The sequence below is a fragment of the Anser brachyrhynchus genome, assembly GCF_964034855.1.
Source record: "Anser brachyrhynchus genome assembly, chromosome: 3".
NCBI classification, from domain to species: Eukaryota; Metazoa; Chordata; class Aves; order Anseriformes; family Anatidae; genus Anser; species Anser brachyrhynchus.
The window spans coordinates 70,744,802-70,763,135 of record NC_137696.1 but is presented as its reverse complement, the minus strand read 5'-3'; the positions used below and the strand labels follow the sequence as shown (position 1 = coordinate 70,763,135).

General features: G+C 35.1%; 1 protein-coding gene across 3 annotated transcripts in view; it reads right to left on the bottom strand.

Annotated features, from left to right (window-relative positions):
* Positions 1-18,334, bottom strand: part of TRDN (triadin) — a 243,231-nt gene that overhangs the window by 54,688 nt on the left and 170,209 nt on the right. For all 3 annotated transcript variants that reach the window (XM_080588349.1, XM_080588347.1, XM_080588348.1), the window contains 6 exons: positions 17,708-17,758; positions 17,163-17,213; positions 16,048-16,098; positions 10,929-11,021; positions 9,298-9,348; positions 8,672-8,722 (listed from right to left, as the gene is read on the bottom strand). In XM_080588349.1, the coding sequence (XP_080444475.1) occupies positions 8,672-8,722; positions 9,298-9,348; positions 10,929-11,021; positions 16,048-16,098; positions 17,163-17,213; positions 17,708-17,758 (348 nt within the window). The remainder of the gene's footprint in view (positions 1-8,671; positions 8,723-9,297; positions 9,349-10,928; positions 11,022-16,047; positions 16,099-17,162; positions 17,214-17,707; positions 17,759-18,334) is intronic.

Below are 18,334 nucleotides of genomic sequence, written 5' to 3'. Positions count from 1 at the left end.
TGAGATGCCTGAAATGGGAGACAGTTACTTGCGTTTGCAGATGATTGCTGCAATCCTGTTGCAACCAAGCCAAGCTCATATCTAAGTCTTCTTGAAATCCATGTATTACCCATTCCCCAGTCTACACTTACAGGACTGAACCTTCTAAAAATGTAGCTACAGATGTCAATTTATTTTGAAATTTATGTGCTAGGAGTAATGGTAATGAACCTCTGCCTTAGGCTAGCATTTGCTGACTAAAGAAGACAGAGGAATTCAAATTTAGAGCTCTTAACCCCCTGAAAAGAGTACCCAGGACTGGTCTGTCAGTATGAATGGACCTGCTGTGGCACTCAAGCTGGAAAGCAAATGAGCAGAAGCAGAACTCTACCTTTCCTTTGGAGAACATGTCTAAGAAACCAAAGATCTTGAGGTCAAAGTAGGGAGTAGGTACACTCTTAGGGGTTAGGATTTTGTGTTTGGGTATGCAAAAGAAAAGAAAAGGCTAAACCTGAAATTACTGCAATGCTAATTTTACCTGAGGCAAAAATAAGGTAGATTTAAAAGATTTTTTCTAGGTCTCTCCCTCTGAGTCTCCTTTGAGGATAAAATTAATTTTTGCTATCTCAAGAATGTGCCCAGCAGTGGCAGAAAAAAAGGTTTCATGTCTAGAATGAGTAAAAACAGGCACAAGGTTTCCAGGATCTCGTCGTCTTTGTAATCGAAGCATAGGATAACAACAACCTTAATTCACAGTGAATCCAGTTAGTCACTTTCTCAAACCTATTCAATTTGAATCATATATTTCCAGTTAATATAGATATCATACAAAAAAATATGTTTATCAGTGGTAAACATCTCATTTTCAGGGATCATGAATTCATAATAACAGATATCCCAGAAACGAAAAATCATTTCATGTTCAGGATGGATGTATTGCATTTAACTTGCATGAGAAATGTGAATCCGAATCACCAGCAGTCCTTTAATCTCACAGACACTGATGATTCAGAGGGGCTTTTTTCTGAGCTGTTCAGCAAAGAGAAACACTTTTTGAACTCTTGAAAACACCATTTCCTACTAAACAGTAGTCTGGTCCTTGTACCTTGATAACCCAGCAGTAGCCAGGAACAGATATTTAGCCTGAATACTGTCAAGTAAGTGATTTCTTAAATTCTCCTGTAATTTTCTATTGAAAGAAATTGGTTTCCATCCTGAGGCATGAAATTTAACTCCCATTCTAAATTTACAATAATTAATTATGAAAAACTAAGCTATGAAAACTACATTTCCATATAACTATCTAGTTCCTCTGAGGTGTTTTTGAAGAGCCCTTGACTTAGATTTGTGATTTACAGTCTTCTTATCATGATCATACTAATTAATCTTGAAGGTACTCTGAATCTTCCCTATTTCTCTTTCTATGAGACTTTTGTTTCTTTTTCTTAGCTCACTCCAGTGTCACATTATCATGTCAGAGTTTTGCATATGACACTCCAGACAAGATACATCTTTTATGCTTTATAACTAAATTTCCTAATTCCTCTGCATATGGAGGAATGTTCTTCGCTGATTTGTCTGCAGTAAAACTTAGGGTCTTTTCCAGAATTAAAAGTGTCCTGGTTTTGGCTAGAATAAAGTTAATTTTCCTCATAGTAACTGGTATGGTGCTGTGTTTTGGATGAGAATAATGTTGATAACACACTTATTTAATTGTTGCAGAGCAGTGCTTACACTAAATTAAGGACTTTCCAGTTTATCATACTAACCACCCTGCCAGTGAGGAGGCTGGGGGTGCACAAGAAGCTGAGAGGGGACAGAACCAGCACAGCTGACCCAAGCTGGCCAAAGGGATGTCCCACACCATGTGGTATCATGCTGAACATTTAATACAGGGTGGCTGGCTGGCTGGGATGGGGGGCAGGGACCACTGATCAGGGATGGGTTGGGCACCGGTCAGCAGGCGGTGAGCAATTACATTGTGCATCACTTGTTTTGTACACATTATTATTATTACTATTATCATTATTATTATTATTTCTCTTCCTTTTCTGTCCTATTAAACTGTTTTTTTTTTCTCAACCCACAAGTGTTTACTTTTTTTTCCTCCCTGATTCTCTCCCCCATGCCACTGGAGGTGAGGAGTGATGTGTGAACAAACAGCTGTGTGGTGCTGAGCTGCCTGCTGGGTTAAACCACAACACATAGTTAATCTGGAGACATACTCTTCTTTATTGTTTTCCTTCTAGTCTATATTACATATTATTAGTGACACTATTTCCCCTCCCCCCCATCACACTGTCCATTCACCTGCTAAATTCAATGTATCACAGCCCCTTCTGATCATGAACTCTTTAGCTAATCTTATGCTATCTGAAAATTTCACTACATTATTATTTCTATCTTCTCCTGTTAATTAAGTAATATAACATGTGTCCAGGCATGTGATCATATGCAATTATTTTACAAATAGGCTGTAAGATGAAAATGAATCAATTGCTTTCTGTTTCTTAATCAGATATTGATTTTTTTTTTCCAGTAATGTCCTGGTTAGGCAGCAACTATTAAGTTTCTGCAATAATTCCTATACTGGCACTTTCCAAAGGCTTATTTAAACCACCCAATAAAGGCCGTGCTTATTACTTTATTAGGGTGTTTGAAACATTTACTGCTAAGACATCATTCACTTTGCAGAAACCATGCAGTAGAATCTGTGACATGATTTTCCTGATATTTATTTTTGTTCTAACTTTAATTATGATTTCACCATTTTTCTAACTGATTTTTATATCTCTGAATAACCCTAGAGTACTTCAAAATATCTTATTTAGCTCGATCCACCTTGAGACAGTACTTGATTTATCTGAAACTGGCAGAAGTTCTGACTAAGTTCTTACTTTTTTTGGTTATAGACACATGAGACAGCATAGACGGTAAGACAAGATAAAATGCAGATTCATTCCCTGTGTCAGTTACTCTGCGATAACTGTTCATTGCATGCTGTTATGCTGAAGTGAAAACACCCTCACGTAGGCAGCTTCTGCAAAGCAGCTTGCATTCACTAGTTGATATTGTCTTTGCCCATCTCACCATAAATTGTCCATCTGGTCATAGCTTGAGAAGAAAGTACTGTTTTAAAATATTTAAGAACCACATAAAGCAATCTTTCTCTCTCAGGTCTTCCTAACAGATATTTTATCTCTCTCTGCCTGTCTTTCTGAGTTCAGAATTGCTTTTATTCGTGTCAAGAGAAATTTTATTCATGTTAAGAAACCATAGTTAAAAGAACCAGTATAATGAGTGACGAAAAGGACAATTTAGCCTTTAAATTGTCCGGAGCATCTGTGTTTAGAATGATAACACCTTTCCTGCCCTTTTCCTCCTCTGGTCTAGGTTTTTTATGAACAGGTTTGGTGAAATAACTTATTTAATGTATCTTCATACATTTTATTACTAGTGGGCAAGGAAGATGTTGTGGTTGAAGTCCCCTGCGTAACCTGACTATCCCTTTTGTCCTGATTTGCAAAACCTTGCTGTCAGACCTAAAAAGAAAAAATTCATTCACTAAATAACCTCCAAAAAAAGTTAACGGTATTTTTTTCTTCATTATCCGCAATACCTTAATGACAATATACAAGCACATTGCCTAGACTGAAAGCAACACAAGTGTGCAAGTTCTGCTTCAGCTTGGACCACTTTTCTCCAAAAATTGTTCTTATTCCAGGGAGCTGGCACATCAGTGTAAAATGAACAGATCTCATGGACATTTTTAGTTTTGGATCACTTGGATCTTGTTGCTTTGGGGCTTACAGTGGACAGCTTTAGTGGTCTACAGAGCATTTAGTGGTCTCATGAGCATTTGTGGCAGTGTTTGTGCCCCAGGCAGGGAGGGGCACAGGCAATAGCAGGGGTTAAGCCCCATCTCAGGATTCATTTTGAGCATAGAGAAACTGCATGGCAGTGATAGAGGTCTTGGTGGTGCAATTTTGTCATTGGGAAAAGCCTGGGCTACCCAGCTACCCATGAGAATTCTTCAGCCTTAGGGCTCATAGGTTCTTTGGTTAAAACTCATTCCACCTTGGGGGGAAACATGGAGTTTTTTTTTAACGTGTAGAAAATATTGCTCAAAAGGTAAAACCACCCTGGTTAGTGATTCAGAGTATTTTTATGGACTATCAGCACTCTTCCTCCCTCTCCCCCCTGTTGAGTCACTGGGTAGAAGCAGTAGAAGTGACTGCATTCCTAAGTGAGTCCCTTGGACTGTATGTGGAGTCTGGTCCCACCTCTCATTGACAGCTAACAAAAGGAAAATACCAACTACCAGCAGGAGCTTGGCTTCTTGCATGCCTGTCTGGGTCTATGATGCTTGATACCTTTTAGGTTCAAGCACGCTTCACAAATCTCCCTTCAGAAGCATAGTAAAAGGGCAAGGAGTGGGGGATCTTGTCTTCCTGCAGCATAAGGGGATGCAAATTTCTTGCCTCTTTTCTCACCTTTCAGAGGGAGCACCCGGAGTAAAAAGCATTTTTGGAGAGGGGCAGTTTTTCTCTGGATCGGTGCAGAAAATAACACAATGCTTTTGGGCCCAGAGATGGGCAGAAGGATCCTGACTCTGTAACCTGTTGAGAAGTATACAGTTCTGGGCAGAGAGAATCCTCATTTTTTTATTTCAAATGTTATGTGTAATTAATAATGTTACGCAACAAGAATTGTGTTTTATTGTATAAGCATGTATGAATAAAAAGTTATACATATGCATTCAAAGGACTTTTAAGAGTATTATTATGGAGAATTGTGTGTTCCAGTGTGTCAAAATCTCTATCTCCAGGAAATACCCTAAGTATCAGTAGGCACATTTTCATTTATGAAGCTGTTTTGACTACTATACTATACATATATATACATGAAAAGTATATTTCTGCACATCCTACTTCTTTTTCAGTTTGAATATTTGCCTATAAACAAACAAAAAAAAAGTATCAAACCATAGTGAGAAAGTTACATTAATAGTTTTTAATAAAACTTGCCTCATCTTTAATTTATATGAACTGGTTTTGGAATTAAAATTTTAGCTCCTTCTTTTTACAAAATGGCATATATTCATATAATGCCATTAAATTGATGTTCTTTTTCTCTTTTATAATGTCTATTGAAGATATTTTTTTTTTGTCAGAAAAGTGCTAACTCACAATAAGAATTTTCAACCTCCGAGCATGTCTCAGTCTTGGTATTTATAAATCTGTTGTTATCTTAGTGTCTGATGTTTTCTTAAGAATTTCTAATCAGCAATGCTCAGCAATGAGGCCCCGTAATGGATGGGCCACTTGAGCAGGCTCTTATTTCAATTTTTGTACACCTAATATATATACCTTATATTTAGGTTTTCTATTATTCAGGATTTTCTACTCTAATTCTATCTTCAGTTTGTGTGAATTCAGGTTTCACTTTTCAGTAATGTATTTATCTTAACAAGGAGGGTAATGCTGTGGCCACTGCTGCTAACGTAGTTTGCACTGGGTTTAACAGCTCGCTGTAAGTGGGAAGTCCTATGCAACCATTGCTGCTTCTCAAGGTGTGTTTTGGTTGGCGAGTTTAAACTGAGATGTCCATTGAAGAAGCTTCTTGTGTACTCTCAGATGTCTAAAAAACCTACTGGTGCTCATAAAGGTGACTTGGTCACTTCTTTACAGTGCAATGGACACACATTTTCTGGAGCATTTTTCCCTGCAAAGGCTTTCCTCAAACTGTCTGTCTGATCTATGTGACATGTCACTTATCATTGTTAAGAAAGAGAGATTTAATGAGTCACAGCACCCCATATGGATGCTTAAAGCCACTTTGTGCATTGGGGTTACACTCTTCTGACAAAATGTCAATATATTGTCATACATATTCAGTGTCACTGAGTTGGTTGTATTTGCTTTTGGAAGTGCTGCACTCATGTGAATCCCAGAAGCTAAGAAAAGGCTTGTGAAGATCTGTCACATGTAACAGAAAAGACAGAAGCAGCTTTTAAGAACCTGGAGCCACTGAGCTGAACACTCTTCAAACTGAGTGTGTATAAGATTTGCTGTGTCATGAATTTTGGTGACTGGAAAATGACAGAATCCTATTATAGACAGCAAGGTTGCTTCACTATACACATGTATACAACCTGAGTTTCTCCCAGTCAGGTTAAATTTTTCTGTGGAACTCTTGCTCTGAGGGACTGAAGGGTCTGCACTCCTGCTCAGATCAGCCACTTTACAGACCTGACACACAAGACTTAAAAAGAGGGCAGTTGTCCTGATGTGTCTGGCAGTATCTAATTCAAATATGTTATGTTCTTACAGAGCAAGTTAAAGTCAAAGGGGAATTCAGACTGCTGTGAGATATCAGTTATTCTCAGTGAGCTGTGCAAGGCATCAAGGACACCTGCATGCAAGGACCCATGCTAGCTGATAGAGAAAACTAAAGCCTGTAGTGCTCATCTCACTTGAGAAGCTGACAAAGTCTGTGTAGAATCAATGCTTTTAATCCACACTGAACTGAACTGGCTTCACTCATATAAATATTCTGCTGCTATTTTATATACATATATATATATATATAAAAGACTTCTATTTCAGACTTAATCTAAACCATTGTTCTTTATCAGAATAACCCCAGGTGTCTCTAATGTGACTTTGTACTGCAGTGGAATTAAAATCAGAGTATTCTGCACAAAACATTTATATCTTGGCTATTCTGTCTAGACATGTAGTAAACTATAAGACTCTAAGATGACATTACCATGTGAGATTTTTTTTTTAAATGTCCTTTACAGTGTTTCAATCTAATAAAAATAAAAATAAATAAATAAAAAAGTTAACCCACATGGAAAAATCCTGTTTGATATGCAAGTTCACTGGAAATGTTACTCCTATTTTCTACTGTTACTGTACAAAGAAAATTTTCTGTGTCCTATGAACTACTATGTGAAGAGGAGTTATATTAAAAAAAAAAAAGGTAATGGAGTTAATCAATTCTTGGTAATGAGTTTCATTCTCAAAGATACTGAGCATAAACCACTTCAAATGCAGTCAGTGAAGTTCAACGATGTTTGAATAAACATTCTCTTTCTTGAAAGAACTCACTTTTGGAACTTTGAAAGAGCTGTTACTCACCAGTTGTTTTAATGGCTGATCAAACTGAGTTAATTAGGTCCTTTTTGAATGCTTTTTTTTTTTTTTGTACAGTTGGGTGGGTTTTTGGCACTTCACTGAAGCTAATTTGTTAGCAGCACAGCTAGAAAACTCTTACAGATATGCATTACTTCTTTATATTACTAGTTCTTTTTAAATAAATAATATTTTACTTTTCTTATCACTTATCCAGTCTTTAAACTGGAAATATTTTTGGAGAGTTGGAGACAAAAATTAGATGAGAAACTCAATAAGAAGCTCAGTATTCAAACACTTTAGGGTCTAATCAAAGTTTAACTCTTCATTAACCTACCTATGTTTCCCAGATATGTTTGCAAGAACGTAGTAGGAAGCCTACAGGCCTTGCTTTCCTGAAGCTCAAAATATAAAAGCCAAGCTGTATTAAAACAATAATACACCAAATAAAAACATGCTTCAGTACTCACTGTTGAATATAGTAAGCTAAAGGAAATGGTAAAATAATACATCCTTATTTTAATTTGACCTTGGACTGACAATCCAGGTTCATCCACTTTGTGTGCTTCAAAGAGTTCCAGAATATTTAAGCACTTTTGTAGCACTTAAGCCTTTATGTTGCTTTAGAATGATAATACTGCACAAAGTAATAGCTGATTTCTGCTGTGCTGCTATATATTACCTACGTGCACAATGTGAAATAGCTGTACTTGCAAGTGATGTCTTTCATAACTTTCATAACTTTTTCAGAGAAAATATTGCCTCATATATATTTCTAGTGATTGTTAGGTAAAATCTAAAGATAGGAAATAATATTAAATTAACTGAAGTAGCTTTCAAAACCAAATGAATGTTTTTTAAGACTGACTTTTATTCCTATGGTTCAATTGGGTGTTATTAGTTAGCACATTATTACATGCTCTTATCCATGTTAAACTATTTTCACATTTAAACTGGAAAACTGCTTTTTAATAAGCAAGTGATATTTAATCAATATTCAAATAGTGTAAAGTAAAACTAAATCTGGTTTGAATTTAGTTGATATGAATAAATAAACCTGAAAATATTTGTTTAATTGTAATTACATTTTTATCACTGTCTAAAAATGCCTAGTACTTAGGTCACATACTTTATATTGTAATTGATCTTTATTTGATGGCTAGTGCTGATATTTCAGTGTAAGAGAGAGCAAACCACAATAAAATAATGTGTTGTAGAAGAAAAGTGAAATACAGTCTGAAACGATAAATTCAAATAAAAAGAATAAGGGAAAAAAGTAAGAAAGAGGAAAATAAGCCCATATAACATTGGGGGCCTAACAGTACTGTTGTTAGGACTTACATAGCCTTGAACGTATCTCTCATTTATCACACTAATAAAAAAAAATCACAGTAGCAAATGATGCCATTTAAAAATCATTTTAGAATGACATAGATAAATGAAAAAAAAAAAACAAACACCAAAAAACAACTACAAGATTTCATTTGGGAATATTTGCACAATTTTGTCAAATAAGTCTTATGCTAAGGCCCAGCTCAACTTGTGATTGTTACCTTTCTCCTTAGTTGTAGTTGAAAGCTTCATTTCTTTTCCCTTTGAGGAGTCTGAAAAAGATATCAAACACAAAAATTGAAGCAGAAAGTTAGTATTAGGAATATACACTATGCCCATCTATACTATAACAAACATGCAAAACACCTCATCAAGCAAAAAGTGTGAAAGAGATAGATGTTAGGAACTGGAACTTGTTTACTTCAATAAAAGACTCAAATTAAGATTTGAAAGCAAACCTGAAATAATTCCCACAGAATTAGCGGCAAAGACTGCATTTCAAACCATTCCTGTGAAGCCTATCATTTAAGTCTATCATGAATTTAATGAACAGCTCTGTTACTAATTCACTCAGAATAGACTAGAATTCCTGTCGCAATATTGGCTATGCATGTCAGACAATAGTTAAAGAACACAATAGTAAATGGTATTATTTTATTTCTGAATTGTGTAAGACGCTGCTCATTTTGATATGTGATTTACTAAATGTGAGCAAGATAGGTTTAGTTCCTTTTCACCAAAAACCTGTAATTCAAAATATACTGAAACTGCGAAATATATTAATATCAACAGACTCCTTCATGAACACAACTGGTTAGTTCTTAACCATATAATGATAAGAAGTTACCCTTTTCCTTTAAGACTGCCGGAGGCCTCACATCTTTTCTTTTACCAGTCTCTAGAAAGAAGCATTTAACATTTATCACAAGTCAGGTTAGAGAAATAAGATGACACTTGAAAAGAAAGCAAGTCAGACAATTTGATATGTAGAAAGTAAAAAAGATGAGATAATTAAATGGATTTAACAGCATGGAAATAAAGAACAGGACAAAACAACAAGGTCATTCATTCATGCTTGTAGACTTGGATATGTAAAATAATAAGCCTTCAATATGTCATTAGTTTATTTGCATTTGGAGGAAACTATTTAGCTGTCTTTTAAGTAGGCAATGAAGAATAGTTAACTTACAAAGCGGAAAGAAATTCTATAGGGCAGTTGGCATCAATGGATTTTTCTTTTGCTGAACTCAAAAATTCAATCTACAATGATATAATTAAAATATTAGGAATGCTGGACTTGAATGCCAGAGGCTGCTGATAAAGGTAAGTGGGAGCTTTCTTTATTCAGGAATGACAAAAGGACCAGTTACTCATTCAGAACTCTGTTATTCTTTTAATATAAAAGAGGCCATAATGGGTACTGTTTGTGAACAGAATTTCAGTTCCTGCATATATATAGCCTTTTACGATCACAGGCAAGCTGGGTGTAAAATAAGAGCAGTGCGTGTCCTCAGAATGTACAGTCACATATATCACAATGCATAGTCCAAGAACTTAACTGTATTTTTAGTTCTTTTCTGCAGCATATGCCAAAGGATTAAAGGAGATGAGAAAAATATTGAAATTCTCATTCTCATTTTCCTGCATGTGACAAGGGAAAACCAAGGACAAAAGAAAATCCAGTAGTTGGCTAAACAACAAATAAAGAAAAAACTATGTTCTTTTTGTGGTGTCCAGGTGAGACCCAGGGACTGACAAGTGTGACACAGAGGAGAATTCCTTAATCTCCACATGGTGCCTTGACTTTGTTACACTGAAGAATTCAGAAGAAATACTAAATTATTCCCAGATGTGCATTATTTTGTGTATCTCTATTCAATACTACACACTTTGCCAGACATTAACTGCATGGAATACGTCCAACTTCCAAGAAAATGGATCTTTGACACTATCTGAACCTCTGCTAGGTTTTGCTGCTTGCTTGAAATGTTTGAGCTGTTTATGTACTCTCCAGAAAGTAGACAGTGCCCACAAATCCTAGAACTGTTTTAGTGTTCAATACATGTCACTATGCAACAATTACGGTTTTCTCCAAACAGACACTGTCAAACAGTGTCAAACAGTGTCAAACAATCTGTGAACTCTGTGTACACAGCTAGAAAGCCAACCTCCTGCATCTGGAAAGATTAGAGATGTAGGTGTCTGTTTTGTTATTAAGTGAGGTTGCCAATAAATTCCCCAGGAAGCAAATTCAAATATGTCAATTTAAAAGAAGCCCAGGTAGTTACTATCAACCTGATTGGGGGTTTATACAGCACAAATGTCAAAAACAATAACAAGGATAAAGCAAGTCAAACATGAACCTGAACCTGAATGGGTCTGGTGTTCCATCTTTGCATATCCTTGCTACTTAAGACCTTTTTCGAGCATTGAATAGCCATTCCGATATTCAGTTCTGAAATTCTTAACTTCACTTACCTTTTTCCTTTGACCCCTCTGGATTCTTGGGATTTTTTCCTTTCAGAGACTCTGTAGGGAAGTAATTAAGTTTTTGAGATTTAGAAGATAGGACTGGAGGAAAAAAAAGAAAAGAAAAGAAAAAAAGTTACAAGTATTTAAAAATTAAGACTATAATTGTGAACATAAATAGGTTCAAACTTTACTTTCCTTACATTCTCTCTGGTGACCACCTTATATTTTTTAAGGTGCAATAGTTATTACTAGCAAATACAATAATATAAAGAATATATATCACTCTCTCTGTGGAGACCTCACAGAAGAGAGAAACCAGGAGGAATAAAGGAAAATGCAAGCAGTGCCACAGGATTAGAAACTCTTAGGGCCTTATCCAACACTTCATGAAGACAAAAGTTTTTTTCTGTTTTCTTTGATGGGCCTAATATTTTGCTTCAGTCCTCTATGAAACATGCTTTTAAGATCAGCAAGTACAGGAAAAACATAGATTATGATGTATAAACCATTTATATTATATATATAATTTTTTCTTTCTTCTTATTCTTTATTTTATTTATTTATTTATTTATTTTGAAAACAACAGCCTCTTGAGTTCTGTTTATGTATTAGAGAATATTAGAAGTATTTAAATTTTTTTTTTTCCAAAGTAAGAAAGAACATTAGAGCCTTCAGGATGCTGAGTAGACCCAATTACACTACATCTGACAAGATATAACACCTAAGGATCTATGAAAACAACAACAACAACAAAAAAAACAACCAACCAAAAAACCTCATGCCATTTATTCCAAATGAAAACCAACCAAATTTTTTTTGAAAATAGATATCGCTAAAAGAAGACCTTTCCCAAAATAAGTTTAAAAAGTGATCATCTTCCTGGCTGCCATGGTATCAGGATGTGATCCCACTTATCCATCTGGTTTTAAGTGTGAGTTGTTACAGAAAACACTGACTTCCAGTGTGGCAGAAGCCTTTGGAGAAATAACACCATTCAGGGATAAGTACTTAAATTAGGAGTTTGGTCTTCACAGCAGCAGGTGGTCTCCTTCAGGGGACTGAAAAAAAAACACCTTCAGCATGAAGACTTTGAAATCTTTTGAAGGAGCTATAAAAGGGAGCCTTGAGGCAACAGCTCCCCAGCTGGACCATTTTACCTTGTGTGAACACCTGCAATCTCAAACATCAGCTGTCACTATTACAGCCACAGGCATAAACAATTTGCCTTTGGCCTGGTGGCTTTGGTGGCACCAAATACTTTTTTTTTTTTTTTTGTCTTGTTGTCATGCATGTAGCCCACCTACCCGAGCTTTCCTACAATCTGTAGAGCCTAAAACAGGTTTGGCACTTTTGACTCTTACAACTTTTGGATGCAGCCATCAGTGCAGGACACTTTCCACAGTGCATCAGATTCCCCAACCTATGAGCCAAGGCTACTGAGATCAGTGGTCCTGCTTCCCTTCCAGGGAGCAGGACTTCATCTTCAGGGGTTTAAACAGGGACTCCCTAAAGGTTGCTCAAACATCTCCTTTCTACTGACCGCTTCACTGCTGGTCCCGGAAGGGGAAAAACAAAGTTATCTTAAAGCCAACACTCACCCTGCTGCTTTCTCCATGCATACTGCTTTAGGGGTGAAGCTGGGAAGCTAGGAAAATCATATCGGAAGATGCAGCAGCAGTATGTGAACTACAGGATAAAGTTGTAGTTTTCATGCAAGCAACAGCAACAAATATATTGATGTAAATAGGGGGAAATATTAACTGAACCAACATTGTGTTTCAGTGCTTTCTGCTTAAGATCTGTGGGGGATTTCATTTCTAGATAGGCAAGTCCCACAAAATAACTTTCAATGTTTAAAGAGAAATATGTGTTGTACGTGTTATAAGTTAAGATAAAAAAAAGTGCAACGGGCAAGATGTTATTTCACTGTACTTTTATTTTAAAAGAAGCACATGAATTGCTTTGGCAAAAGCAAATCAGAACATTTGTTTCTTTAGTGACAATGTGTTATTATGTATATGGCAAGAAGGAAATACACACTATTGACTTATTTCCCCTACTGCTCTGTACATAAAAATAAATAGACTTATTATCCACATACAACTTACATAAGAAAAGATGCAAAGATATCCTAAAGCATGGCAAAAGCAAACATGAGGGGAAAAAAAAAAAAAAGGAGCATTTGTTTGGAAAACATATAATGCAACACAGAGTATGAGTGAAATTACATTACACAGAGAGCACAAATACTGTCACCTTAATAATTCAATATAGTGCATTTCTAGTGAATTTCTTAGAAAAATTCAGTGAGGAGTTATGTATGATATATCATAAGCTTTTAGTGCTATTCTCAGAGACTCTAGATGAAGGAGCTTCTACTCTGATTAGCTGGACAAGATATCTAACAGAAAAAAATGAATGGTAAATTATAGCCTAGGGTTTTCTTGGCCTCATGTTATTTAAATATACTCATGTCAACAGCAAATAAACTTTTATATTAATTATTCTAAGTGGTCTTTACTTCAGCTGAAAAGCTAGTTATAAATTCAAAAGTACTCCTGAGATGTCTTTTATCACAAGAAAAGGGAAATATATTCTTTCAGTGTTCTCCTTTCTTACTGTCAATAAAACTAGACTTTAAGATTCAAGATAATTTACTGACCTCATAAAATAGTTAGGGTAATACTGTGAGGTTATGAACTGTAGAGTATCCTAGAGAGCTCTCCAAATTCAGGGATTTATTTTTCCAGTCTCTTCTTTAAATACAAACACTCTACATCAGTTTAAGAAAAACAGCCTGCTTTATGGTAAGGTTTTTGGTTTGGGCATCATCCTTATTCATCAATACTTATGTCATCCTTCAAACAGAATGAGGTATGGGGTATGCCTCTTGTACTGCAAAAGGTACCAGGCAAACATTAATCACAAGTATTTAACAGTTCATTTAAAAATGTTCCTTTATTTGGCCATACAGGAATAGTAACAAACTCCCAAGATACACTATTAGGATGTGTGTACAATCTTAAAGTCCTTACTTTCCTGTGTCCCTCAGTATACATATATATATATTTTTGCCAGTAACAGTGAAACAAAGGCCCCAATAAGCTGGTCAGCCTTTATAGAGGCCACTGAGGAGACCTGAAGAGAGGAGAGACAGGGAGAAGGATGGCATAAGTGACAGATATGGCCTTGATTACTTTACAAATTATAGACTGGGTGAATATGGGGTGAAAGATGAGTGGTTAATATATGTTAATATATTATATGTTTAATTAATATATAATTTATTGTTATTATCCTTAATTATTAATTATAATTAATAATATTATATTAACATATAATATATGTTAATATATTAAATATATGCTGAGCAATCCAAAATGCAGTAGGAAAAGCACATAGTTTAGAAAGGCACTTTTTTTTTTTTTTTTTCTGTACAGCTATGTAAGTTCTTCCTATAGGGTCTTTGCTGCCAACATATTCTGAACTGAGCTAGTCAGCTAGCTAATCAACACCCACATTTTTAGACACAAAGACTGAAAGTTTCATGCCTATTATAGGAAACAGTGATGGCTGCATCAGCAGGCACTCTCAGGACCTCAGGGTTCAGGCTTGGCTGGGCTGGACATCAGCATTGCTGCAGCCACTCAGAAGCCTGCAGACTGTATACAGCTGTACTCAGCAGTAAGTAGTAGGCCAAGGACTTGCTGTCAGCAGCAGTAATGCATTGGGACATACATGACTGTATTATATGATGTAAAGAAAGTGGTATGAAGCTCAGTCTGGTAATATGTTGGAATTCTTACAGAGATTTTTGTCTTATTGTCCTAAAATGTAGAAATCTGATATAATACAACCTGTGTTTAACACGTCATGACTGCCCCTTTATGAAGACCAATTGGAGAAGGTCTAGACTCCTTGGTCGTATTAGAAGGACCTGTTCAAATAGTGATTGAAGTCACTCACACCTTGACTGTGAATTACTAAAACTACTGCCAAAGGAGCAGTCAGTGAAGAATGCACTACAGAAGCTCATTCAGGGCTGGCAAACTCATTTCCATTGATTCCAAGGAAACTCTTGCTACAAAGGAAGTGTTTTGGGACTCTTCTCAAAATGTTGAGCCTTTTTTCTCCATGCAGGTCACAAATGGCCATTCAAGTGTCCATTTGAATTTTCCAGCACAATCACATCAGCGAATAACAGTGATGGGCAGCACGTGGAGACACCCACAGGGCTCCAGGAGGGTTTTGATACACAATTCTGGTCCATATAACCAAGCTCATGTAAATTTGGCCTGTGTACATTAGGAGTAGAATGCATATACACTAAAATTTATTTTTCATCCTTCCTGTGGTGCTTGAACTAGACTCTTCATTCAGTTCTGTGTTAGAAATAGTATGTAATGACTAAAATTTAGAATAAACATTAATATGCCTATCTATACAGTAGATCTTTTTATCCTGAAGAACCTAAAGAACATCTCAGAACATAAATCACTTTTCCTTTCAAATGCACCTATCTCTGGAAAGGAGGAAAGTGATAAAAATCAATAAAAAGCACCCAACAAAATAATGGATGTAAAGAAATTCAGCAGAGCTAACCATCTACTCTGACCAAATTAAAAAAAAAAAAAAAAAAAAAAAAGGAAGATTCAGACAAACTCACATATCTCAGGTGGTTGACTGGATGAAGCTATGAGTTTTTGCAGAGTCCAGAAAGCCTGTTATCCAATTACATGCTCATGGATTTATTCTTACAGCACCCACAGATTTATGCAAGCATTCAGTACAAACTTCACTAACTGGTTCCTGTTAAACACTTCGTATCATTCAGAAAAGAAAAGGTTCTTAAGAAGGATCTTAACTATAACTCAGAGTGGTTTTGATATTTATTTAATTATTTTTGAGACTTTTGAATATTAATTGATTTTCAATATTCTCTTTATGTCTTTGTTTGCTTGTTTTTATTATAAAACCTGTATACATTTTTAGCCAATTAAATATTGTTTGGTAAGATTTCTAATGGGCAAGATCTCTAATGACTATTTTTAAGTTAATATCTTCATTCTTCTTTGTGTGTCTACTTGTTTTAAAACAAGTATTACATTCTTTTGTGTATCCTTACCTTTATCTTTTAAAGCTATAGGATTCTTTCCTTCCTTTTCTTTAGTGTGTTCTGTAAAAAAAAAAAAAATAAAAAAAAGGAAGATTCGGACAAACTCACATATCTCAGGTGGTTGACTGGATGAAGCTATGAGTTTTTGCAGAGTCCAGAAAGCCTGTTATCCAATTACATGCTCATGGATTTATTCTTACAGCACCCACAGATTTATGCAAGCATTCAGTACAAACTTCACTAACTGGTTCCTGTTAAACACTTCGTATCATTCAGAAAAGAAAAGGTTCTTAAGAAGGATCTTAACTATAACTCAGAGTGGTTTTGATATTTATTTAATTATTTTTGAGACTTTTGAATATTAATTGATTTTCAATATTCTCTTTATGTCTTTGTTTGTTTGTTTTTATTATAAAACCTGTATACATTTTTAGCCAATTAAATATTGTTTGGTAAGATTTCTAATGGGCAAGATCTCTAATGACTATTTTTAAGTTAATATCTTCATTCTTCTTTGTGTGTCTACTTGTTTTAAAACAAGTATTACATTCTTTTGTGTATCCTTACCTTTATCTTTTAAAGCTATAGGATTCTTTCCTTCCTTTTCTTTAGTGTGTTCTGTAAAAAAAAAAAAAAAAAAAAAAGGAAGATTCAGACAAACTCACATATCTCAGGTGGTTGACTGGATGAAGCTATGAGTTTTTGCAGAGTCCAGAAAGCCTGTTATCCAATTACATGCTCATGGATTTATTCTTACAGCACCCACAGATTTATGCAAGCATTCAGTACAAACTTCACTAACTGGTTCCTGTTAAACACTTCGTATCATTCAGAAAAGAAAAGGTTCTTAAGAAGGATCTTAACTATAACTCAGAGTGGTTTTGATATTTATTTAATTATTTTTGAGACTTTTGAATATTAATTGATTTTCAATATTCTCTTTATGTCTTTGTTTGTTTGTTTTTATTATAAAACTTATATACATTTTTAGCCAATTAAATATTGTTTGGTAAGATTTCTAATGGGCAAGATCTCTAATGATTATTTTTAAGTTAATATCTTCATTCTTCTTTGTGTGTCTACTTGTTTTAAAACGAGTATTACATTCTTTTGTGTATCCTTACCTTTATCTTTTAAAGCTATAGGATTCTTTCCTTCCTTTTCTTTAGTGTGTTCTGTAAAAAAAAAAAAAAAAAAAAATCAAGCTAGAGTGATAAAAGGTTAACCCCTGGGTTAAGAATTGATTGAAAAACTGTTAGTTTCTCAGCGAGCTATGATACCAACTAAATGTGTAGTACAAAACACTGTCTGCACTTTGTGCATGCAAATTTCACAAAGTGAAATTATGAACATTTCTTAACTGTGATGAAAGAACAAAGATTACTCAAAACTCATTTCACTTTGCAGCATTTAACAGCAAATGTTCATAGTGTTCCTAAATTCTGAGTTTGGAATTCTAAGAGCTTTTAGAAATATTTCCTATTAGCAAAGAACTGTTTGCACTTCTTATAATGCTAACAAAGTTTTACCACAAATTTACTGAACTAGTATCGCAGTCATAATTTGCTAACTAAGCTATATCTTAAGAACAAAAGCCCAATGGACTGCAAGATTTTTTTCTTGATGCAAATATCTTTGGGTGTTATACAGTTTTGTCCTTCAGTGTTACCTTTATCTTTTGTAGCCGCTGGAGATTTCAATTCTTTGTCTTTTCCAGGATCTGTAAAAGAAGTATTCACACCGACAAAGCGAGAGTTAGAAAGAATAACTGAAATAAACAATGAGATTTAATCTTAAGAGAATGAAGCATCTAGATCATGCGAGAGACTACATCTGTAAATCAGAATAAACAGTGAAAAGCAGTGATTGAAAAAGTTGTACAAAATTCACCTATTTCAGTTCTGAATGACTGTAGGTCACAAAATGTGTTTTATTGACTTAATTATGAAGTCTATAAAATTTAAAAGCTGCATCTTAATATGTGATAAGGATATTTTAAATTTCTTAACCCGAAAGTGCAAAACAAAACCCCACTTTTTGCCAGTTTTGATTTATTATATGTGGCTGTAGGTACTTCCCTCATCTGGGATTGTTCATTCTTGCTAAGCAAGTCCAAGGATCTCTCTATTGAAGCTATTCTTTTATAAGGATCAGATGCATGTCAAATTGAGAGCAACACAATAGTGACAAATAGGAAGACAAAGTTATTTTTAATCTGCCTACTGACAAGTAGTGGAGATGGCTAGGCCACACCATCCTTAACGGGCACTGGATGATGAGGGATAGTCCCTTTGAA